The sequence below is a fragment of the Oncorhynchus kisutch genome, linkage group LG30 (assembly GCF_002021735.2).
Source record: "Oncorhynchus kisutch isolate 150728-3 linkage group LG30, Okis_V2, whole genome shotgun sequence".
In the NCBI taxonomy this organism is placed as follows: domain Eukaryota; kingdom Metazoa; phylum Chordata; class Actinopteri; order Salmoniformes; family Salmonidae; genus Oncorhynchus; species Oncorhynchus kisutch.
In genome coordinates this window covers 32075850-32101275 of record NC_034203.2, presented here as the reverse complement: position 1 = coordinate 32101275, position 25426 = coordinate 32075850, and the positions used below count along the sequence as shown (strand labels likewise).

The 25426-nt window shown below is 43.2% G+C and overlaps 3 protein-coding genes across 3 annotated transcripts in view; 2 read left to right on the top strand and 1 right to left on the bottom strand.

Annotated features, from left to right (window-relative positions):
* LOC109882580 (NEDD8-like) overlaps window positions 1–20992 on the bottom strand; it is a 43013-nt gene extending 22021 nt beyond the window's left edge. The window contains exon 1 of the mRNA XM_031810462.1: window positions 20871–20992. Coding sequence (XP_031666322.1) covers window positions 20871–20888 — 18 coding nt within the window. The 5' untranslated portion in view covers window positions 20889–20992. The remainder of the gene's footprint in view (window positions 1–20870) is intronic.
* On the top strand, window positions 270–2843 carry LOC116358621 (uncharacterized). The gene is made up of 11 exons (XM_031810460.1): window positions 270–401; window positions 558–742; window positions 819–922; window positions 1201–1292; window positions 1451–1631; window positions 1800–1905; window positions 1985–2073; window positions 2145–2236; window positions 2356–2463; window positions 2582–2623; window positions 2706–2843. The coding sequence occupies exons 1-10, from the start codon at window positions 338–340 to the stop codon at window positions 2596–2598; spliced, it is 1038 nt and encodes a 345-aa protein (XP_031666320.1). The 5' UTR covers window positions 270–337; the 3' UTR covers window positions 2599–2623; window positions 2706–2843.
* A 230-nt stretch (window positions 20993–21222) lies between the features above and the next one.
* LOC109874800 (uncharacterized) lies at window positions 21223–23795 on the top strand. Its single transcript, XM_020466800.2, has 11 exons — window positions 21223–21353; window positions 21513–21697; window positions 21774–21877; window positions 22157–22248; window positions 22404–22584; window positions 22753–22858; window positions 22938–23026; window positions 23098–23189; window positions 23309–23416; window positions 23535–23576; window positions 23659–23795. Exons 1-10 carry the CDS (start codon window positions 21290–21292, stop codon window positions 23549–23551), a joined length of 1038 nt encoding a protein of 345 aa, XP_020322389.2. The 5' UTR covers window positions 21223–21289; the 3' UTR covers window positions 23552–23576; window positions 23659–23795.
* Window positions 23796–25426: the final 1631 nt, after the last annotated feature.

Sequence of the window (25426 nt, the reverse complement as noted above, 5' to 3'; positions counted from 1 at the left end):
GATTGATATGCATTCAGGATTTTGGTGAAATTCAGGAGGGGTGAAAGTAACAGTTGTAAACCGAAAATCCCTCATTTTGTGTTTTGTGAGACATAGGTTCCGCTTTGCAGACTACTTTATGGGGAAAATATGTAACTATTACAATTTTTACTTTTAAAACCCATAAAAATTCAAGGATGTTTTCAGACCAGGAAATACCAAAACTGATGATGTTGGTATGTTTTTAGGTCTATAATTATCGCTCCTTGACCTTTCACAGGTGTTCAGAATTAAGATGATTAGGATCAATTGGTCCATAAATATTTCTAGTTTGTAGGCACTCCTAGATCATTCAGTCATGTCTCTCATTTGGCAATGTGCAATTCTTTTGGCTGTCGTAGCAGCAAGCGTTGCCAATGAAGGTACGTCTAATAATGAACGCATAATATGATTATGTAGCGCTGATACCATGTTAACTTGAATAGGCTACTTATCTCATGCTGACCGCCTAACAGACTAGCCAAGTTGTGGTGTTGGCTCTTGAGATGTGAATGATATTATCAAATTTATATTTTTAGATTTTAATGTGGATTGTGAGAAACACTCCATTAAAGTGACATGGAAGGTCAGTCCAGAGTTGGTTGAACATGCTGCCCGTCTTTTCCTTGGACACTGTGTTCCGTCCACATTTTCTGTTCTTCCCACGGGAGAAGGGATGGCGACATTCCACTACAACCTCAATGGCTGTGCCATCAAGAAACGGGTAATGTCTAACTCTTGACCCAATGTATGCCATTTTGGATCCTGCGACGACTAATGCTTCTCCTTCTATTCCCCAGGTGACTGGAGAAAAACACATCTATTCAACCAGCCTGACTTACAGACCTAACCGAAAGCCCAAACCTGCTGCTATTAGTCACCATATTAAGTGTGTTTACATAAGGTAAGCATCTATGCCAGGGGTACTCAACTCTTACCCTAAGAGGTCTGGCGCCTGCTGTCTTTCGGTTCTACTTTATCATTAATTGCACACACCTGGTGTCCCAGGTCTAAATCAGTCCCTAATTAGAGGGGAATGAAGTTTTTTTTAAATGCAGTGGAACTGAGTTGAGTTTTAGGGCTCTATTGGGTGTAGTGTACTCTAGCTATGGTGTTGGAATCAAATCTTCCTAAGCCTTTGCCACCTTCATTATTAAACTAAACATTCCCCCTTGTATGTAGACCTGAGGGATGGATTCCCCCATTCCTTATCCCTGCCTATGGTAGTGCTGAGGGTCATGGAGGATTGGTTTTCCACATGGCACTCCTCAATGGTGAGTGACTCATACAACATCAATTATTGTAAGAATATGTTCAGTCAACTTACCTGGTAAAGAAATTCCTAGCAGAGGACACTGCCCAAAGCTAGTTGAAACCTGTGGCTGTACAGTACGATGAGCATTGCGCCCCTTCCCCTCTCTGTTGAATGTAGAAGACCTTACTGGTCTGGCTAAGAGCAGCCTGTTTCCCCTGGGCTCTTTCATCCCCATCTGGGCAGCAGTGGATCAGAAGGACCATCAGCCCTTGCTGCTGCTCTTGGAGGAGTGTGTGGCGGCCACAACACCAGAACTGCAGTCTGCGAGCCTGGTGTACCCCATCATCACCAACAAGGGGTGTGTACCAGACCTGGCTATGGCCATGTAGGGTGCACGTTTTGGTTTTTGACTGCCTAGCGCTACACAGCCTACTCAAATGTTGAAAAGTATTGAATACATTTTAAAGTTAGCTTATTTGCTGGATGGAAGTTCTGTTTGTCTGCTCATTGCACAATGCATTTTCAGTTGCCTTGCAGATGGGAAGACTGGGAACTCCAGGTTCCTGCCTAGGTACCACTCGTCTGCTATTCTGCTTTACCTGCAGTCCTTCAAGTTTGCCTTAGGCGAGGAAGTGAGTGGACCACAAGTTCTCGGTATGACTGGGTTGTTTTCATACTGTAGCTCTTGACTGTTCTCTTATTTCACCCCAGGTGTATATTCATTGTAAGCTTGTTGCATGGGACCCTGAGGTTTTTGATATAGAAAAGAAGGCTTGCCACTACATTAAAGAGACTGGAGAGTAAGTATTGGTCACATAACGACCATAATGACGTTAGTGCCAATGCAACAGCCAACTTTTTTTATTCATAGATGGGAGCTGCTGGACGACCCGTCTCAAAGTGACCTCTGCAAGTGCTGTGACTCGAGTTGCAAGCCTCGGTTGAAGAGGGGTGTGGATTCAGGTATTTTGAGGCACTTCATTTCAAGCCTGACTAAACTGTAGTTCCATATTCATTTGAGCTGATCACTCTTGAGTTCTGATGGGACTGCAGCTTGAAGTAATTTATATATTTTTTCTCAGAACCCCAGGGCCTGGTTCAAAACTCTGTTCTTGGACCGCTCACAATAGTGGAAAACTCTGAAACCTGGATCCCCAGTGAATTTGTAAAATATCCTACTGTAGAACAAGGTTGGTGATTTTGGCATTGAAGACTATAGTTTACACTTGGCTTTTAATTGTATCAGCTTTGATGCCAAATGAACTTGAACCTGTAACCTACTCATCTGTCATTGTGTTCTGTATTCAGTTGACTGGTTGGTGTAATGGTCTGGAACACTTTGCTTGTCAGGTGTGTGTGCTGGTTATTTTACTGTAAAATCCCCCAACGGCAATGAGATGCGTGTTACTAACAATTCTTCAACCTGTTACAGGGATGGCTGTCTTTTCTGTCTCTACAGCCATCTAATTGTAGGTGGCCTGAAGGGTGCATCACTTTCCACTATCCCCAGTATGGATATGCTCAAGTCAAAGGACTTCATGTTTCAATAAAATGAGTACTTTACAATGGTGTTTGTTTCTAATGGTTGTCAAAATGCTATGATCCTGATGAGATGTACCCTAAATCCAGTAGTGCGGAGCCGGTATCTACACAAAATAGCCAAGATGTGACCATCTGGTTGTAAGAAGATGATCTCAATGAGAGTGCTCAGTGTTTTGCGACTTTGTTCTGGACTTCCCAGTGTCCTGATTACTCTTGAACTGTAACACTTTCTTCTCTTGGCATAATTAGATTGCTAATGATAGTCACCGCAGGTGTTCATGCAATGGTAGCGCTATTTGAAAGATTGTCATAAGTGAACCTGCTTATTGTTGGCTATACATTTTCAGCAGTAGCCCACCCAAGATGAAATTGACAAGGGGTAGGCGGTCACTTGAAATAAGAGTTTGTTATTTACTGACTTGCCTAGTTAAATGTGTGCTGACGTTTCCCTTACCAATATTTGGAGGAAGGTCACTGGAGACCTGTGAGGTGTGTTGTGGCAATTTCCTGTATTAACAAATCATGAGAGCAAACCACACGCAAGTCAGTTATATAAAGTCCATATTTAATTATGAGCTTCACCATAGCCCTGTGACTCTCAGATCAATTCAGTGTCTATAAATTAATTCTCAGTGCTTACAAAACAATTCTTAGTATCATTTCTAGTGAAGACACACCCCTCTCAACTCACATGACAAATAACAGATCTTAGGAACATTACAAAGGAAGACTTTACTTGAGAGAGGAGTATCCCATAGCCAGACAGCATTAGCTATAAATTATCGTTCCGTTTGGTCTCCTAAACAAAGTTCCTATCCACTTCTTGGTACCACTTAGGACCAAAACATTACCTCATCCAATGGCATATGTCAATTGTCAATTTGAGATACTCCCATCTCAAATACACCCCCTCCTGGACAAGATCAGAAAAGACAGTGAGACTCCTAGGCTTTACACTAAATCAAGATAAGGACAACCTCAGAGGGGACATGTAATAGTTACAGACACATTTCCATAAGAAGACAAGCCTAACCTCTCCCCTCCCTGGGGCACAAGTAACTTTCCCCACATAAGCATACTTATGAAAATTGATAAAACATCTTATTTATTAATGTTACCTAAAGAATTTGGATTCTGACACAACAGGCGGAAGTTGTGTTGGAGGTTGATGTGGCAGGGGTAGAGGTCATGGTGGGTGTGAAGCCTACAGCTCGAGCCAGACTGGTTGCTTGTGGGATATACGGATGGATAATCCTGGGTGCTGCTTCATAAAACTGTTAAAACCAGTCTATGCCTGCCAACTGCCTTTCCTTATTCAATGTGTTTTGGATTCCCATCCTCTCCGCCAGGTCAACTGACCCGTAACCTAATTCCTATTCTGAACCTAGCCTAACCGTAAACCCTATTCATATGCCATTTAGCATATGCTTTTATCCTAACCCTGGCTCCTATTCTAATTCCGACCCCTAATCCTGATAACTGGGGGATTATCTGACTATGATAACAGACATATTATGCTAACTAGGTGGCACGCATTTAATTCACCTCAGACGTTCTGCTAGTTAGGTTGCTAGCTAGCTAACTTGGCTAGTCAGTGCCTAAATTACAGCTAGATACAAATGATCAATAAACAATAAAGAGAGATATCTTGCCGCATTGGTGTGGCAGACGGATTCCTGCCCTCAACATACTAACCTAACATATTACCACTTTACTAATAAAATCCAAATGTTTCCCTCTAAACAAATGGATGATTTATCTTAAGGCTTCCTTACATGTATATATCAAAAAACTAAATGTATCTAACTTCATTGGATTATATATACAACTTTTTCTAAATGATAAATAATTCAATACATTTAACTCAAAATTGTTTGATGGCATGACTTCAAAAATGTTGAAATAGAGGACATTTGTTGTTGTTGTGAGAATTTCAGGGGGGAGGGCACGCCTTACCCCAGGGTGCGTCTCGCCCCATAGTATCCTATATCCCAGTTGATTTGATGGTAAATTTACAACACTTCTGAGCGATGAATAAGAAATGGGAAAGTTCCAATTCCAAACAAGCTTAAGTCTCTTTCTGTACCTGTTCAAATTCTCTGGAAATGCAGTATTGCTTTCTTCCTTCCATGAGATCACTAGCTATTCCATTACTTTTCCAGTGATTTTTTGTTTTTAAAAAATGTACATTTAGAAAGTTGGCATAAAAAAATATCCCGACAATTGAATTGCCTGCTACGATGCGCTTTCATTTCTTGTCTCGTATATCTCGTCACATCAACAACAACAAAAATGGCTAAAACCCAGTGTCAAATATAACTTAAGTGGTTGAAGTGTTTTTATTACCCATTTAGGAAAAAATGTGAATTAATACATTTGAGAAAGGTGGCAGTGCATACAGGCTATCTGTTTCATGTCTCAGGTAGCCCTCGAAAGCCAGCATGGACAGAATGCAATAATTGTCTCATGCCATATTATAATTGCATCCCTCTAGATCTGAAATAATTGAATGGTGAAGCTTGCATCCACCCAGTCAACCGTAAATGCAAGCCAAAGCAATTCAGGCATTCTTGAAAGTCTGGACAATCCTTGTCCTGCAAATAAACATTTTTTTTGTAGAAAAAAAATAATTTTGCAAGCAGTAGGCATTTATAATTAAATGCATTGGAACTTTATAGTTAGACCTACTGGATGATGTTCTACCTTCAAAATTATTTGGCAATCATCATTTATTAGAAAAAACACAGTTTCCATCATGCAAGAAAGTTTGACCAAACAAAAATCGCCCCATGTCAAATGGATAAAAAATGTGTCAATCTTCAGAAAATGTCTCCTATATCTGCCATTTCTACACTTGTAGCAATGATATTTTTTGCAACATTGCTTTTGTCAAATAAGCCTGGGTCAATGGAAACCTGCCTACTGATCTGATAAGACAGATATGACTGTGTTTAAACAGGCAGCCCAATTCTGGTATTTTCCCACTCATTGGTCTTTTGCTGAATCAGATCAGATTTTGGGCAAAAGATCAGAATTGGGATGTTTGTGTAAACGCAGCCATAGAAACCACATTCAGTTTTATTGGCACTTGATTAAGGGTGTGTTCCTCTGACCAGGCTTTGTTGAGGCATGCCAGATCTTACAACAAAATATCAGCTAACCACATATGTTATAGCAATCTGGTTCCTGACACACTCATTGGTTGATGCATGTACTTTCTGAGCAAGGGATCGCAACCTAATGCTGTGTTCAGTAACCAAGTGGTAATTCACCATATATGACTGGGAAAATTCCACTTGAATGGCCCTCCAACTGGTAATTACTAGTGGGAAACTTGTCTATCATACTGAGCTCCCACATGCTGACCTCTGATGTCACCAGCTCGCTGTTCACCATAGCATCACCCACCTGTAGCACGCGCTCCAGCAGGTATATCTCTCTGGTCACCCCCAAAACCAATTCTTTCTTTGGCCGCCTCTCCTTCCAATTCTCTGCTGCCAATGACTGGAACGAACTACAAAAATCTCTGAAACTGGAAACACTTATCTCCCTCACTAGCTTTAAGCACCAGCTGTCAGAGCAGCTCACAGATTACTGCACCTGTACATAGCCCACCTATAATTTAGCCCAAACAACTACCTCTTTCCCTATTGTATTTATTTTATTTTATTTATTTATTTATTTTGCTCCTTTGCACCCCATTATTTTTATTTCTACTTTGCACATTCTTCCACTGCAAATCTACCATTCCAGTGTTTTACTTGCTATATTGTATTTACTTTTTTTTGCCTTTACCTCCCTTATCTCACCTCATTTGCTCACATCGTATATAGACTTGTTTCTACTGTATTATTGACTGTATGTTTGTTTTACTCCATGTGTAACTCTGTGTCGTTGTATGTGTCGAACTGCTTTGCTTTATCTTGGCCAGGTCGCAATTGTAAATGAGAACTTGTTCTCAACTTGCCTACCTGGTTAAATAAAGGTGAAATAAATAATAAATCAAATCAAATCAAATCTACTACGAAAATTACCTCGATAATTGCATTTTCTTCAGTTAAATGCAACAACAAAACATTATTTATAAAAAAGTAATCTATTAATATGGTTTTTGAACACTATAGTTTGTTTACAAGCATGATAACTGTACTTTTAGTTTATTGTTTATGCAGTTTGTTGGCCATTAGCCAATCGGCGTTTCTCAACGAGTTCAGAGCACGGGAATGCATCCAACTAGATACGACTTCACAACTGGTAAATTCACATCCCCCACTTGGTTACAAACGCAGCATAAGTATCGGATAATTAATTGCAAGAGTGGAATGAGTTCAAACTAATGATTAGTGATTGATTGCCTGTGTAACAGGTGTAAAATATACTTGATGTATTTCACCGAAAATCCCTCATATTTATTTTAATGTATTATTTGAAGGTTATTTTAAGATGTATTACATTACTTTCAAGAGTGAATTATTTTATTGTATTTCATTTCTAAATTGTGTTAATGCTGTGATGTCATCAACGGGAGCCATGCTCTTACTCCTCAGTTTGCTCAGAGCGTGATGAGGAGAGGCAAATATACTTGTATGGAGTCCAGACTGCAGCAGTAACTTTTGCCTTGTATTTGTATCCATTCCATGCAGTCATTTAAAGAGAGACAACTGGCTGAATTGTGTCCAAAGCCTTATCTTCCACCTCCACCTTACCGGTTACACCTGCAGCTGGAGGTTGTTAATGTAACCAGTGCTATACTGCACCGCTGTAACTCTGCGTTGTGTGTGGTTGATTGAGACTATAGACGTGGACTTTGGAGATCAGGTAGTTTTAATTAAGTAAAACTCACTCCCTGCATCCTGCATCTGCATCCAAAAGGAAATAAAACATTTGTAGAGCACATATGTTCTGAGAATCGTTGCCTCTTTCTACAACAGATGTACAATAGGAGGGACTGGGATCATTCGAGGAGCTAGCCATCGTTCACAGATACAATAGCTTGCTAATACCTTAGCTAGCTATAAACCACATGTTGAATTAAGAATGTTGATATCATCCTAAAAAGTACAATTACAAGTGCATCTTAATACCATCCTCTTATGAGTAGCCTCTAAATACACATCATTATTCATGAACAAAACACTGTGTATGTCTTTGTACTTAAAAAAAAATCACATTTTCTGAAGACAGAAAAAGCGTGCCTACCTCTCAGTGCATCAAAATGATTTGAGCACGAGCACGCAGGGCAAAACGTAAGTACACACTCCCCTTCGCCCAGGATGCAGGCATGCATAATAACAAATCAACACGACATATTAATATATGAACCTGGTGAAATTCACATAGTACTTTAACAACTGTTACATTCACCCCTCCTGAATTTCACCAACCTTGTAAGACAACAAAATTATCTACCAAGCTCAAGGCTTAATTCTGAATTCAGCTCAAAGCTACCCATAGGGTTCAGGGCAAGTGAAAGTTGGTCAGGCCTTCAACTGCCCCTAGATGCATAGTGCCTCTTACACTATACCTACCTTCTTAGCCTTAAAAAAAACAGCAATTCTGTACTAAATCATCTCTCTGTACTGTTAAACTTACACCTTCTGGTGGATTGACTCTATTAGTCTCTTGACTGGTTTAACTACCCTCGCCGCCCTTGTGCGACCTGCCACTGGGCTAGGGGCCATGGTGACAAACAGTGGCTCTGGCCTTAGATCATTGATCAGAGGTGGGTTTGAAGGAATCAGCTCCAGGATCTCAGAGGTGCTTCCCAGGTCATTTTCCTCAAGCAAACAAGGTTCTTCTGGCTCTGACTTTCCATCTGATGTCCAGAGCTCGGAGTAATCGCTTGAATCCTCCGCCAGCCAGGATGCACTTTCCTCCCCAGAGTCCTGTCCAGTCCATCGCCGGAGTGGGTGACCTCTCCTGCATCTACATTGATTGAAGGCCCTGCAGCATCACTGTCATTGAAGTGCACTGAATCGTCAATTTCAAATGTCAGGAAATTCACCTGCAGCAGTAAATTCCTGTGAACCACTTTCTCTCTGCCGTAACGGTCTTGGATTATGTACGTGTGAGTTTGTGGATTGACTGATGTCACTGTGAAAATCTCAGGGGTTCCACTTGTCAGCCAACTTGCGGTGGCCCCTTTCACCCTTGTTGGCGATGAGGACACGATCCCCCATGGACAAACTGATGCCTTTAATCCGCTTGTCATACTCCCGACCTTGTCGTCTCTGTTGCTTGTCAGTGTGCCTTTGGGCAACACTCATAGCTTCCTTCAGCCCAGTGATGAGTCTCGACATACTTGTTGCAATCCACAACACTGGAGTTGTCCAAAACATTGCGGAACATAACATCCACTGGTAGCCGAGGGACTCTACCAAACATGAGAAAGAATGGAGCATAGCCCGTAGTCTCGTGAACAATGGCATTGTAGGCAAATGTTAATGACTGGATTTGTTCAGGCCAATGTTCTTTGGTTTTCAAGGGCAGACTCCTGAGCATGCTACCTAATGTCCTGTTGAAGCGTTCAGTTTCTCCATTCCCCATTGGGTGATATGCTGTGGTTCTTGACTTTTGGACACCGGAGAGCTTAAGCAGTTCTGCTATTAGCTCACTCTCAAAATTTGCGCCCTGATCAGTATGGATCCTTGATGCAAATCCGTTGACACAGAAGACATGATCCAACAGATTAGGAGCTACTTGCTTGGCTGTCTGGTTTCTGCATGGCCATGCATGGGCAAGTTTAGTGAAGTGGTCAGTCACCACCAGAACATCAACTGAGTTCTTCTTACGGTCTTCCGCTGTCCAAAAATCCAAACACACCAACTCCATGGGAGAGCAAGTTTTGATGCTCTCTAACGGGGCTCTAGCTGCTGGCTCTGGAGTCTTTGCTAGAACGCATCTCTGGCAGCAGCGCACATACTCCTTGATGTCTCTCTCCATTGCAGGCCAGAAAAATCTCTGTCCAGCCAGAGCTAGAGTTCTAGCTTGGCCTTGATGTCCTGCAAGGTCGTGAATGCCAGTCATCGCTTTGAGTCTCAACACCTCTGGCAAGACATACTGGAACTTTTTCCAGTTTGTGTGACTCTCCTTAATGACACGATACAGAACTCCCTCTCTTAGGATCAAGCGGTCCCACATCAGCAACAACACTTTAGAAGAAACATTGTATCGATCTCGTCTGGTGGGCCGTTTCATATTGAAGACGAAAGGGATGACCTTGGAAGTCACAGAGTCTTGCAGCTGGAGATCTCGAAGTTCCTTGTGCGAGAGTTCAGGCAAAGTGTCAATAGCAGCAGAAAGCAGCCATTGGGTGTTGGAACCAAGCTGGATTGCTTGCATCTCCGTTGAACATTCCCAGTCGATATGGAGCTGACATATGGCCTTCACTTCAGCAGTGGTCAAGGAGGTTATCTCCTGGGGATAAGAAGCCCAACGGAAGGCATCTTGGACATCATCATTCAATGTCCCAACAGCCTCAGACAGAAGTGCTAGGTAGGACTCCCTCATCAGTCTCTGTGCGACAGTCACTGCGAAGGGGTTGCAGATCAGTGCATCTGCTACTGTATTCTTGCTGCCTGGGATACGCTTCAAATCAAAGTTGTACGGTGCCAGCTTGGCAACCCATCTTTGCTCGCAAGCGTCCAGCTTGGGTTTTGTCATGATGTACGTTAACGGGTTACTATCTGTCCAGACAGTGAACTCGTGCCCCTTAAGCCAGTGACTGAATTTCTCACACACACTCCATTTCAGTGCTAGAAATTCAAGTCTGTGTGCCGGATACCTTCTCTGCGCTTACTCAGGGTCTTGCTCGCAAATGCTATGCCTTGCCTTATCTTCACCTTCAAGTACTTTGCAAAGCACAGCCCCAAGACCATCCAAGGAAGCGTCAGTGAAGAGAATGAACGGCCTCTCGAAATCATGGTGAGCTAGCACGACACAATTCAAAAGAGCATCCTTCAGCTTCTGGAATGCAATGACACACTCCTCAGTCTAATCCGATAGCGTCAGCTTCCGGAAAATCCCACTGGTGCCCTTCTTCCCATCTCTTCCTCTTCTCTTTTGACCCCCAGTGAGTGCAAACAAAGGTCTGGCTATAGCAGAACAGTCAGGAATGAAGTGCTGGTAATATAATACCATACCCAAGAAGGATTTCAGCCTCCGAGCAGAGGGAGTGCATCCATCAGCTGAGCAAGGCTAATCTTGGCAATGGCCTCCACCTTCTCAAGATCCACTCTTTAATGATATATCTGAAGAATTTCACTGTTCTTCGTAGGAAGTGGCATTTTTGGGGTCCTAGTTTGAGATTGTTGGCTCTTAGACGGCTAAACACAACTTTAAGTCGCTGTGGAGCCTGTTCCTCGGTGGGTGCAAAGACCAACAAGTCATCTAGGTAAAAAAAGGAGATTTGAGAAGTTTAGGTCCCCAAGTATACTTAACATCATTCTCATGAAAGAGGCCGGGCTGTTACACAGACCTTGTGGCATGCGATTGTACTCATAAAGTCCCATCGGTGTGGTAAAGGCTGTGTACTTCTTGTCCTCTTCATGAACTGGAATGTTATAAAATCCTGAGGTCAAGTCCATGGTGCTGAAAAATGCACTGCCACCAAGGGCTGCGAGGCAATCTGCTTTATGAGGAAGGGGACCTTGTTACGAATCCCTTTTGGCCCGACAGTCTAGGGGGGATGGTAATGAGACCAGTAACATAACTCATGCAAATTATAATAGTGACAAAGTAAAAGTGTGAACGAAATAACCAGGACAACTGAAATCTACCGTCAAACTCAAGGTTTATTTGTAAACACACGGTAATGGGGGGAGCAGGAAAAGGGGCTGAGCTGGACCCAAGGAAAGAAACAATAAGTATTCAAAAACACCCCTAAGCTAGACTAGCCTACTTTAACAACAGCTAACTAACTAACCAAAAATACAGGGGGTGGTCCGCCCAATTCTAACTAGTGTATTTAACAAAGTCTACCTACGGGTAGTGTATGGCCATGGGCGACTTGTCTTGGTTTCCCCTTTTCCCACCAGCAATCAAACACAAACACCATAACCAAAACAATACTCACAGGTGATGACAAAGTGCTATGGAGGTGCTCAAACAAAAGAGAGGTTAATACACAAAGAGAGAGTGAAACACAGAGACCTACAGACATGGCATTTACAGAGAGATTGAGCTCTAAGAGCAAACAATTGATGGGGTTTTTAAACCAAGGGAAAGGAACTGTGATAGGGTAGGAAACAGGAGGAGGTGTGTCTTCTGATTGATGATTGGATTGGTGACTGATTGGGGAGTGATGATTTTCACCTGTGAGGGGAGAAGGAGAGAAAACAACACCGGATACATATACACACAGACACAGGATACCTGTATCCGTAACAGTCCTTCACCGTTCGTGCATTCATCCACCTGAAGTCAGTGCATAACCTGAGACTCCCGTCTTTCTTCCATACCATGACTAAAGGGGAGACATACTCACTAACTGACTGACTGCGTATAAGACCTACTTCTTCCATATCTGTCAATACCTTCCTCAGCTTCAGGTAATGAGCAGGCGGAACTCTTCTGTATGGTAGCCGGAAGGGTCTGTCATCAACCAGGTGGATACGGTGAACATAACCCCTGGCTTCTCCGCAGTCCAGATTATGTCTTGAGAAGATCTCTTCATATTTTGTGATGGTATTCACAAGCTTTTCCTTCCACTGGTCAGTTACCTGGCATCCATTAATGTCAATGTCTACTAATCCTAGATCAGACAGTCTTTGTTTCAGATTGTGGCGACCATTGTCATCCTGCTTCTGTTCCATTGGGGTTTTCCTCACTTCATGAAGGCCCTGAAAGACTGTTGCATCCTCAACAGGCAAGCATGTAGACACATCGGCCAACTTCATGTTACGTCTTAGGGTGAGATGTTTGTCAGAACAGTTTGCTACCTTTAAAGGGACCCAGCCATCTCCCCACATAGGTGTAATAACTCTACCCACGAGTATGTTTCTGGGCATGACCTTTGACCTGGTAGGTTCGACTATTACAGTGCTGCCTGGAGACAATGCCACATTTTTAGGAAGTTTAACCCAAACTAAATGTTCAGTCTTGGGCGAAAGAGTCACAGCTTGAGTGAGCTTCACTGTCCCAACCTTGCCATCGACTTGCTGTCCCTTCCATCTTGTGACACTTGTCATCATCTGCAGAAACTGCTCACCCTCTGGTGAGTGGGTCTGGCCATCAATGTTGTTGACGAGCTTCCAGTATTCTTCAGTGTCTTTCATCTCATGCAATAGATGCTTAATGACATTCGATCCCAGGATGAGATCATCACGCTGTCCAGGAACAACTAGAGTGGGCACTTTAACATCAATCAAGCATCTCCAAATCATAGAAACACTTTGTTGAGGTCTTCTTACCCCCACACCCCACTAATACTAATTCTGTGGGAGGCTGATAATGCTGAGGAAGGGCACCTGCTTCCAAAAGTCTCTGCTCCGCATGTTCACTCAATGTACAGGCCATAGACACAGTGTCAAGCATGCCCTTAAGCTGCACTTTCCCATGTACAGACACAGAGGTGAAAAACAAATCTGAAAAGGCCTCAACCTCTTGTGAACCTAACATAACAATTTTCTTTCGCATCAGAGCACAAAATCTCATACGTTTTCTCGAGATCATCAAATTCTTTTTCGGGGGTAGACAGTTGAACACCCACATTTCCCCCCTTCACCTGTGGGCCTGTCAGTTTAATGGTTGCTGCTGTGGTGGTGAGTTTCTCTGCTGTTGTGGTGGGCGTCTCTCACCACCGGGATTGGCATAGCGTTCCCCCGGTTTTGGACAATTTGACTTCCAATGATCTGGGGAAAAGCACCGGAGGCACAGGTTCTCATGTCTACAGTGCATCACAGTGGAGTGATCTGTTGAGCCACAAACCCTGCATTCCCTACGCCTGGAGGGCTGGGTGTGGAAAGATGGTGCCTTGGCCTGTGTCTGTGAAACCTCTGGTACGCCATTTCCGGTCACAACTTGCAGTCTTGTTTACGTGTTGCTGTGCGTTTTGTTTCCAACCTATTTTGCTACCTGACAACTTTACAGTTTTTACTTTTTAATTACCGTTTATATTTTTGTTTTTTCCCTCAACTTTTTCACTCCGGACGCTTTATCTGGACATGGTTCGTCGGGACCTCCAACAGCCGAAGCTAAGTAGTAACATTAACATGATGCCTTCTAATTGCAGTCGCTGTTCTCATAATATACAGGAGAACGATCGCCTTACGGCGAGGATAGCTGTGCTACAAGCCCAGCTTCAGACGCAATCGTTAGGCAAGGGTAATTTCAGTGTAGGAAAGGATGAAACAGCGTCTGTGCCACCAGTAAGTACAGATAGTAACGTTAGTATAAATCCCCTCGCACGGTCCCCGCAGCAGGACAACTTTCTCACGGTTTCTGGAAGGAAATGCTGTAGGAATGCTCAACCGGTGTCGCTCATTCAGCCGACAGAAACTTTCAACCGGTTTTCCCCATTAAGCAGCGAGTCGGAGTCGGAGTCAGAGGCCGAGCCTTCTGTTGTCTCTACTCCTCCCGTTACGGGGTCTGAGACGCCGAAGCTTCCCACCATTAGCTCTGACAAATTGAAAACGCTAGTCATTGGCGACTCCATTACCCGCAGTATTAGACTTAAAACGTATCATCCAGCGATCATACACTGTTTACCAGGGGGCAGGGCTACCGACGTTAAGGCTAATCTGAAGATGGTGCTGGCTAAAGCTAAAACTGGCGAGTGTAGAGAGTATAGAGATATTGTTATCCACGTCGGCACCAACGATGTTAGGATGAAACAGTCAGAGATCACCAAGCGCAACATAGCTTCAGCGTGTAAATCAGCTAGAAAGATGTATCGGCATTAAGTAATTGTCTCTGGCCCCCTCCCAGTTAGGGGGAGTGATGAGCTCTACAGCAGAGTCTCACAACTCAATCGCTGGTTGAAAACTGTTTTCTGCCCCTCCCAAAAGATAGAATTTGTAGATAATTGGCCCTCTTTCTGGGACTCACCCACAAACAGGATCAAGCCTGACCTGCTGAGGAGTGACGGACTCCATCCTACCTGGAGGGGTGCTCTCATCTTATCTACCAACATAGACAGGGCTCTAACTCCTCTAGCTCCACAATGAAATAGGGTGCAGGCCAGGCAGCAGGCTGTTAGCCAGCCTGCCAGGATAGTGGAGTCTGCCACTAGCACAGTCAGTGTAGTCAGCTCAGCTATCCCTATTGAGACCGTATCTGTGCCTCAACCTAGGTTGGGCAAAACTAAACATGGCAGTGTTCGTCTTAACAATTTCACTAGGATCAAGACCTCCTCCATTCCTGTCATTATTGAAAGAGATCAGGATACCTCACATCTCAAAATAGAGCTACTTAATGTTAGATCCCTTACTTCAAAGGCAATTATAGTCAATGAACTAATCACTGATCATAATCTTGATGTGATTGGCCTGACTGAAACATGGCTTAAGCCTGATGAATTTACTGTGTTAAATGAGGCCTCACCTCCTGGCTACACTAGTGACCATATCCCCCGTGCATCCCGCAAAGGCGGAGGTGTTGCTAACATTTACGATGGCAAATTTCAATTTACAAAAAAAAAATGGCGTAGCCTACTCAGTCACTTTTTATAGCTACTGTTTACAGGCCTCCTGGGCCATATACAGCATTTCCCAGTTCCCTGAATTCCTATCGGACCTTGTAGTCATAGCAGATAATATTCAAATCTTTGGTTACTTTAATATTCACATGGACCCACTCCAAAAGTCCACAGACCCACTCCAAAAGGCTTTCGGAGCCATCATCGACTCAGTGGGTTTTGTCCAACATGTCTCTGGACCCACTCACTGTCATACTCTGGACCTAGTTTTGTCCCATGGAATAAATGTTGTGGATCTTAATGTTTTTCCTCATAATCCTGAACTATCGGACCACCATTTTATTACGTTTGCAATTGCAACAAATAATCTGCTCAGACCCAAACCAAGGAACATCAAAAGTCGTGCTATAAATTCACAGACAACACAAAGATTCCTTGATGTCCTTCCAGATTCCCTCTGTCTACCCAAGGATGCCAGAGGACAAAAATCAGTTAACCACCTAACTGAGGAACTCAATTCAATCTTGCGCAATACCCTAGATGCAGTTGCACCCCTAAAAACTAAAAACATTTCTCATTAAGAAACTAGCTCCCTGGTACACAGAAAATACCCGAGCTCTGAAGCAAGCTTCCAGAAAATTGGAACGGAAATGGTGCCACACCACACTGGAAGGCTTCCGACTAGCTTGGAAAGACAGTACCGAAGAACCCTTACCGCTGCTCGATCATCCTATTTTTCGAACTTTATTGAGGAAAATAAGAACAATTCGAAATTCCTTTTTGATACTGTCGCAAAACTAACTAAAAAGCAGCATTCCCCAAGAGAGGCTTTCACTTCAGCAGTGATAAATTCATGAACTTCTTTGAGGAAAAGATCATGATTATTAGAAAGCAAATTACGGACTCCTCTTTAAATCTGCGTATTCCTTCAAAGCTCAGTTGTCCTAAGTCTGCACAACTCTGCCAGGACCTAGGATCAAGAGAGATGCTCAAGTGTTTTAGTACTATATCACTTGACACAAAAATGAAAATAATCATGGCCTCTAAACCTTCAAGCTGCATACTGGACCCTATACTAAACTACTGAAAGAGCTGCTTCCTGTGCCTGGCCCTCCTATGTTGAACATAATAAACGGCTCTCTATCCACCGGATGTGTACCAAACTCATTAAAAGTGGCAGTAATAAAGCCTCTCTTGAAAAAGCCAAACCTTGACCCAGAAAATATAAAAAACTATCGGCCTATATCGAATCTTCCATTCCTCTCAAAACTTTTAGAAAAGGCTGTTGCGCAGCAACTCACTGCCTTCCCGAAGACAAACAATGTATACGAAATGCTTCAGTCCTGTTTTAGACCCCATCATAGCACTGAGACTGCACTTGTGAAGGTGGTAAATGACCTTTTAATGGCATCAGACCGAGGCTCTGCATCTGTCCTCGTGCTCCTAGACCTTAGTGCTGCTTTTGATACCATCGATCACCACATTATTTTGGAGAGATTGGAAACCCAAATCGGTCTACACGGACAAATTCTAACCTGGTTTAGATCTTATCTGTCAGAAAGATATCAGTTTGTCTCTGTGAATGGTTTGTCCTCTGACAAATCAACTGTAAATTTCGGTGTTTCTCAAGGTTCCGTTTTAGGACCACTATTGTTTTCACTATATATTTTACCTCTTGGGGATGTCATTCGAAAGCATTATGTTAACTTTCACTGCTATGCAGATGACACACAGCTGTACATTTCAATGAAACATGGTGAAGCCCCAAAATTGCCCTCACTAGAAGCATGTGTTTCAGACATAAGGAAGTGGATGGCTGCAAACTTTCTAATTTTAAACTCGGACAAAACAGGTCCCAAGAAACAAAGAGATCTTCTATTGAATCTGACAATTAATCTTAATGGTTGTACAGTCGTCTCAAATAAAACTGTGAAGGACCTCGGCGTTACTCTGGACCCTGATCTCTCTTTTGAAGAACATATCAAGACCATTTCAAGGACAGCTTTTTTCCATCTACGTAACATTGCAAAAATCTGAAACTTTCTGTCCAAAAATGATGCAGAAAAATGTATCCATGCTTTTGTCACTTCTAGGTTAGACTACTGCAATGCTCTAGTTTCCGGCTACCCAGATAAAGCACTAAATAAACTTCAGTTAGTGCTAAATACGGCTGCTAGAATCCTGACTAGAACCAAAAAATGTGATCATATTACTCCAGTGCTAGCCTCCCTACACTGGCTTCCTGTCAAGGTAAGGGCTGATTTCAAGGTTTTACTGCTAACCTACAAAGCATTACATCGGCTTGTTCCTACCTATCTCTCTGATTTGGTCCTGCCGTACATACCTACACGTACGCTACGGTCACAAGACGCAGGCCTCCTAATTGTCCCTATAATTTCTAAGCAAACAGCTGGAGGCAGGGCTTTCTCCTATAGAGCTAAATTTTTATGGAATGGTCTGCCTACCCATGTAAGAGACGAAAACTCGGTCTCAACCTTTAAGTCTTTACTGAAGACTCATCTCTTCAGTGGGTCATATGATTGAGTGTAGTCTGGCCCAGGAGTGGGAAGGTGAACGGAAAGGCTCTGGAGCAACGAACTGCCCTTGCTATCTCTGCCTGGCCGGTTCCACTCTTTCCACTGGGATTCTCTGCCTCTAACCCTATTACAGGGACTGAGTCACTGGCTTACTGGGGCTCTTTCATACCGTCCCTGGGAGGGGTGCGTCACCTGAGTGGGTTGAGTCACTGATGTGATCTTCCTTTCTGGTTTGGCGCCCCCCCCCCCCCTTGGGTTGTGCCGTGGTGGAGATCTTTGTGGGCTATACTCTGCCTTGACTCAGGATGGTAAGTTGGTGGTTGAAGATATCCCTCTAGTGGTGTGGGGGCTGTGCTTTGGCAAAGTGGGTGGGGTTATATCCTTCCTGTTTGGCCCTGTCCGGGGGTGTCCTCGGATGGGGCCACAGTGTCTCCTGACCCCTCCTGTCTCAGCCTCCAGTATTTATGCTGCAGTAGTTTATGTGTCGGGGGGCTAGGGTCAGTTTGTTATATCTGGAGTACTTCTCCTGTCCTAATCGGTGTCCTGTGTGAATTTAAGTGTGCTCTCTCTAATTCTCTCTTTCTCTCTTTCTTTCTCTCTCTCGGAGGACCTGAGCCCTAGTACCATGCCTCAGGACTACCTGACATGATGACTCCTTGCTGTCCCCAGTCCACCTGGCCGTGCTGCTGCTCCAGTTTCAACTGTTCTGCCTTATTATTATTGGACCATGCTGGTCATTTATGAACATTTGAACATCTTGGCCATGTTCTGTTATAATCTCCACCCAGCACAGCCAGAAGAGTACTGGCCACCCCACATAGCCTGGTTCCTCTCTAGGTTTCTTCCTAGGTTTTGGCCTTTCTAGGGAGTTTTTCCTAGCCATGCTTCTACACCTGCATTGCTTGCTGTTTGGGGTTTTAGGCTGGGTTTCTGTACAGCACTTTGAGATATCAGCTGATGTACGAAGGGCTATATAAATAAATTTGATTTGATTTGATTTGATAATGGGTGGTGTGCTCTTCTCTAAGGTACGTTCAAGCAGGTGAATGAGTCTCTCGATGCTTGCACTCTGCCCATCTTGTTTGGCACTTGATGTGAGAGAAGTGTCACTGCACGCACCAGCATTGACCCCGCCTTCACATGGAGTTATCTGGGAATGTACTGTTACTTGCTTTGAGGATACAGCGGTAGATTGACACATGGTGGCCTTCCTGCGGCATTCATGTTCATAGATTCTCTCCTGTACTTCACTCGCAGTCCATTTCTCAGCAGACTTGTGGAGCTCCCTATTTCCCGGGCTAGCTGAGTGACCAGCTCAGCTAGACCATCTACAGGGGCATTTGAATTAACACTAGATGAAGGGATTTCATCCAATTTTTTTGTGGAGCAAAACATGGAGGAACCTCCTGCACTTACACACTTTACAGTGGTTTGATCAGAGTATGAGAAAAACCTCTCCCGACCAGCAGTGAATTTGGGTTCATCACCATTATAAGATGCCATGCCACTAAACCACTAATGTTACGTTAAAATGTCTGTTGATGAACACACTTCTATGTTGGTTAACTATAAACAGCGCTCTCAATACATCGTTGTCAGAAAAACAATAAACAGGAAAAAATACTGTAGTTCCGATTTTTGCCACAAGGCGGCAAGAGTACCTCAATGATATAATTAGTCTCTAGAGCAGCAACGCCGCGGTGATTGAGCTGACGTCGATCAACGATGAATCCGGGTCTAGAAGGCACCAATGTAACCAGTGCTATACTGCACCACTGTAACTCTGCGCTGTGTGTGGTTGATTGAGACTATAGACGTGGACTTTGGAGACCAGGTACTTTTAATTAAGCAGAACTCACTCTCTGCATCTTGCATCTGCATCCAAAAGGAAATAAAACATTTGTAGAGCACATATGTTCTGAGAATCGTCACCTCTTTCTCTCAGTGCATCAAAATGATTTTCGAATACAAAAATTAATAAAGACTCTCCTTATACATAACATATTTTACATAGATAAAACCACATACCTGCATCCAAAAGGAAATAAAACATTTGTAGAGAACATATGTTCTGAGAATCGTTGCCTCTTTCTACAACAGATGCACAATAGGAGGGACTGGGATTTCGAGGAGCTAGCCATCGTTCACACATACAATAGCATACAAAATAGCATACAAAATGCAATTGCCATGCTGACTGTAGGAAAGTCCACCAAAGCTTTTGCCAGAGAATTGACTGTTAATTTCTCTACCTTAAGCCGCCTCCAATGTCGTTTTAGAGAATTTGGCAGTACGTCCAACCGGCCTCACAACCGCAGACCACGTGTTACCACTCCAGCCCAGGACGTCCACATCTGGCTTCTTCACCTGAGGGATCCTCTGAAACCAGCAACCCTGACAGCTGATGAAACTGAGGAGTATTTCTGTCTGTAATAAAGCCCTTTTGTGGGGAAAAACTAATTCTGATTGGCTTGGCCTGGCCTGGCTCCCCTGTGGCTGCGCACTTGCCCTCCCAGTCCCATCCATTGCTGCACCCCTGCTCTCCCAGTCCCACCCATGGCTGCGCCCCTGCCCAGTCCTGTGAAATCCATAGATTGGGGCCTAATGAATTTAATTCAATTGACTGATTTCCTTATATGAAATGTAACTCAGAAAAATCTTTCATTGTTGCTTGCGACGTTTATATTTTGGTTCAGTATAGTTAATGTTAGCGAACTCTGCATTATATACGGGTATGCCAATGGCCTGCTGCGATGCCCACTATATAGCGCTTTTCAGATCTATTCATATATTTAGCTACGGCAGATAGCTAGATCGGTGATGAGATGATCATTCAGTATGTAAACTAGCGGTCTTGGCCACCAATTAAATGGCTGGTCCTTACCTTAACCTTGATCAGCATTTTGACTGTCGCATAAAATACGCTTTAAATCGGTGTATAAAATACCTAATCCACACTTAGTGTGGTACTGTCAAATTGAGCAAACCAGATTGTTCAATCTTTTTGATTCAAATTTATTTCCTGTGTAAGTCACTATTCCGTCCGTCCATCGTGTTTTGTGAGACGCTTTGCAGACTACTTTATTTGGGAAAAGATGTGACTATTACAATTTTTACTTTTAAAACCCATAAAAATTCAAGGATGTTTTCAGACCAGGAAATACCAAAACTGATGATGTTGGTATGTTTTTAGGTCTATAATTATCGCTCCTTGACCTCTCACAGGTGTTCAGAATTAAGATGATTAGGATCAATTGGTCCATAAATATTTCTAGTTTGTAGGCACTCCTAGATCATTCAGTCATGTCTCTCCTTTGGCAATGTGCAATTCTTTTGGCTGTCGTAGCAGCAAGCGTTGCCAACGAAGGTACGTCTAATAATGAACGTATAATATGATTATGTAGCGCTGATACCATGTTAACTTGAATAGGCTATTATCTCATGCTGACCGCCTAACAGACTAGCCAAGTTGTGGTGTTGGCTCTTGAGATGTGAATGATGACATTATCACATTTTATATTTTTAGATTTTAATGTGGATTGTGAGAAACACTCCATTAAAGTGACATGGAAGGTCAGTCCAGAGTTGGTTGAACATGCTGCCCGTCTTTTCCTTGGACACTGTGTTCCGTCCACATTTTCTGTTCTTCCCACGGGAGAAGGGATGGCGACATTCCACTACAACCTCAATGGCTGTGCCATCAAGAAACGGGTAATGTCTAACTCTTGACCCAAATTATTTCATTTTGGATCCTGCGACAACTAATGCTTCTCCTTCTATTCCCCAGGTGACTTGCAAAAAACACATCTATTCAACCAGCCTGACTTACAGACCTAACCGAAAGCCCAAACCTGCTGCTATTAGTCACCATATTAAGTGTGTTTACATAAGGTAAGCATCTATGCCAGGGGTACTCAACTCTTACCCTAAGAGGTCTGGCGCCTGCTGTCTTTCGGTTCTACTTTATCATTAATTGCACACACCTGGTGTCCCAGGTCTAAATCAGTCCCTAATTAGAGGGGAATGAAGTTTTTTTTTAAATGCAGTGGAACTGAGTTGAGTTTTAGGGCTCTATTGGGTGTAGTGTACTCTAGCTATGGTGTTGGAATCAAATCTTCCTAAGCCTTTGCCACCTTCATTATTAAACTAAACATTCCCCCTTGTATGTAGACCTGAGGGATGGATTCCCCCATTCCTTATCCCTGCCTATGGTAGTGCTGAGGGTCATGGAGGATTGGTTTTCCACATGGCACTCCTCAATGGTGAGTGACTCATACAACATCAATTATTGTAAGAATATGTTCAGTCAACTTACCTGGTAAAGAAATTCCTAGCAGAGGACACTGCCCAAAGCTAGTTGAAACCTGTGGCTGTACAGTACGATGAGCATTGCGCCCCTTCCCCTCTCTGAATGTAGAAGACCTTACTGGTCTGGCTAAGAGCAGCCTGTTTCCCCTGGGCTCTTTCATCCCCATCTGGGCAGCAGTGGATCAGAAGGACCATCAGCCCTTGCTGCTGCTCTTGGAGGAGTGTGTGGCGGCCACAACACCAGAACTGCAGTCTGCGAGCCTGGTGTACCCCATCATCACCAACAAGGGGTGTGTACCAGACCTGGCTATGGCCATGTAGGGTGCACGTTTTGGTTTTTGACTGCCTAGCGCTACACAGCCTACTCAAATGTTGAAAAGTATTGAATACATTTTAAAGTTAGCTTATTTGCTGGATGGAAGTTCTGTTTGTCTGCTCATTGCACAATGCATTTTCAGTTGCCTTGCAGATGGGAAGACTGGGAACTCCAGGTTCCTGCCTAGGTACCACTCGTCTGCTATTCTGCTTTACCTGCAGTCCTTCAAGTTTGCCTTAGGCGAGGAAGTGAGTGGACCACAAGTTCTCGGTATGACTGGGTTGTTTTCATACTGTAGCTCTTGACTGTTCTCTTATTTCACCCCAGGTGTATATTCATTGTAAGCTTGTTGCATGGGACCCTGAGGTTTTTGATATAGAAAAGAAGGCTTGCCACTACATTAAAGAGACTGGAGAGTAAGTATTGGTCACATAACGACCATAATGACGTTAGTGCCAATGCAACAGCCAACTTTTTTTATTCATAGATGGGAGCTGCTGGACGACCCGTCTCAAAGTGACCTCTGCAAGTGCTGTGACTCGAGTTGCAAGCCTCGGTTGAAGAGGGGTGTGGATTCAGGTATTTTGAGGCACTTCATTTCAAGCCTGACTAAACTGTAGTTCCATATTCATTTGAGCTGATCACTCTTGAGTTCTGATGGGACTGCAGCTTGAAGTAATTTATATATTTTTTCTCAGAACCCCAGGGCCTGGTTCAAAACTCTGTTCTTGGACCGCTCACAATAGTGGAAAACTCTGAAACCTGGATCCCCAGTGAATTTGTAAAATATCCTACTGTAGAACAAGGTTGGTGATTTTGGCATTGAAGACTATAGTTTACACTTGGCTTTTAATTGTATCAGCTTTGATGCCAAATGAACTTGAACCTGTAACCTACTCATCTGTCATTGTGTTCTGTATTCAGTTGACTGGTTGGTGTAATGGTCTGGAACACTTTGCTTGTCAGGTGTGTGTGCTGGTTATTTTACTGTAAAATCCCCCAACGGCAATGAGATGCGTGTTACTAACAATTCTTCAACCTGTTACAGGGATGGCTGTCTTTTCTGTCTCTACAGCCATCTAATTGTAGGTGGCCTGAAGGGTGCATCACTTTCCACTATCCCCAGTATGGATATGCTCAAGTCAAAGGACTTCATGTTTCAATAAAATGAGTACTTTACAATGGTGTTTGTTTCTAATGGTTGTCAAAATGCTATGATCCTGATGAGATGTACCCTAAATCCAGTAGTGCGGAGCCGGTATCTACACAAAATAGCCAAGATGTGACCATCTGGTTGTAAGAAGATGATCTCAATGAGAGTGCTCAGTGTTTTGTGACTTCGTGTCCTGATTACTCTTGAACTGTAACACTTTCTTCTCTTGGCATAAATTAGTTTGCTAATGATAGTCACAGCAGGTGTTCATGCAGTGGTAGCGCTATTTGAAAGATTGTCATAAGTGAACCTGCTTATTGTTGGCTATACTTTTTCAGCAGTAGCCCACCCCAAGATGAAATTGACAAGACAATTTTAGGGATTGTAGGTGGCTGATGGCCATGCTTAGGTAACAATTCAGGAAAATGGCTGTAGTTTACCTTTGAATTCTTTCTATATTTTTTTTTTTGTAGAGTGCCCATCAGGGGAATTTACCCCAAAGATGATCTTGGTTTCAGTGTCTTTCATACCTCACCAGCAACAATGTTTACCTTTTGTTGTGGAAATGTCCTGTATTTACCAAATCCTGAGAGCAAACCACACAAGTCAGAGTTATCATAAAGTCCATCTTTAATTATGAGCTCCATCACAACCCTGTGACTCTCAGACCAATTCAGTGTCTATAAATGAATTCTTAGTCCTTACACATTGCAACTGAGATCCTTTATAGGAAAGACACCACCCTCCCCCCTAGACGACATGACAAACCACAGGTCTTAGGAACTTACAGAGACTTTACTTCAGAGGAATATCCCCTAGCCAGACAGCATTGGCTATAAATTATCGTTCAGTTTTGTCTCCTAAACAAAGCTCTTATCTCATCCTTTGTACAAAATGGTACCAAGACATTACCCCCATCCAATGATACATTAATTGTCAATTTAGATACTCCTATTCTGGACAAGCTCACAGAGAGGAAAGTGAGCCTTTAGGTTAAGATGGATGGCAGTGTCTGGAACCATTCTTCCTCTCCCCGATGGGAAAAGTAGGGAGTGACTTGCACACAAACACAGTGGAGCCAAGAGATTTGTTCCCCATCAATCATCCCTGGTTTAAAATATACGTTTACACATGACACGCTTGACCTCTCTGCGGCCCAAGTAACTTAGTCCTGACAGAGAACAGATGACTGCAACCCAGCCACAGTATTATACAAAAATAGACATTCTGATGAGAAGTAACTCACAAACATAATGAAAATAAAACATATAACATAATTCTGATTATTCCCCAACACTTTCTAACAGTTTAACTAGACTATCATTCGCATAAGGCAAGATTGAAAATCTACCAGTTCAAGAGCAAACTGGTTTTGGCACATTCATTGACATATAACTGATGAAACATTTCATAACACTGGCATTTCCCCTCTGACAGGTCACAAATGAATCACACCCCAGTTAAATTTCATCATAGCTCACGAGCCCAGTACTTGCACTGTATCTGGTAACAGAACTCGTCACAGGTTTCTTTCTCCCTTTTTAAAATTATTTATTTGCGTTGTCCTCCAGGAACCTCTTGTGGGGTGAAGATGTCGACTGTAGCTGACTTGGCCTTTTCCTTGGCCTGGGGGGGCGACTCCAATATGGCTGTTTGTAGACCT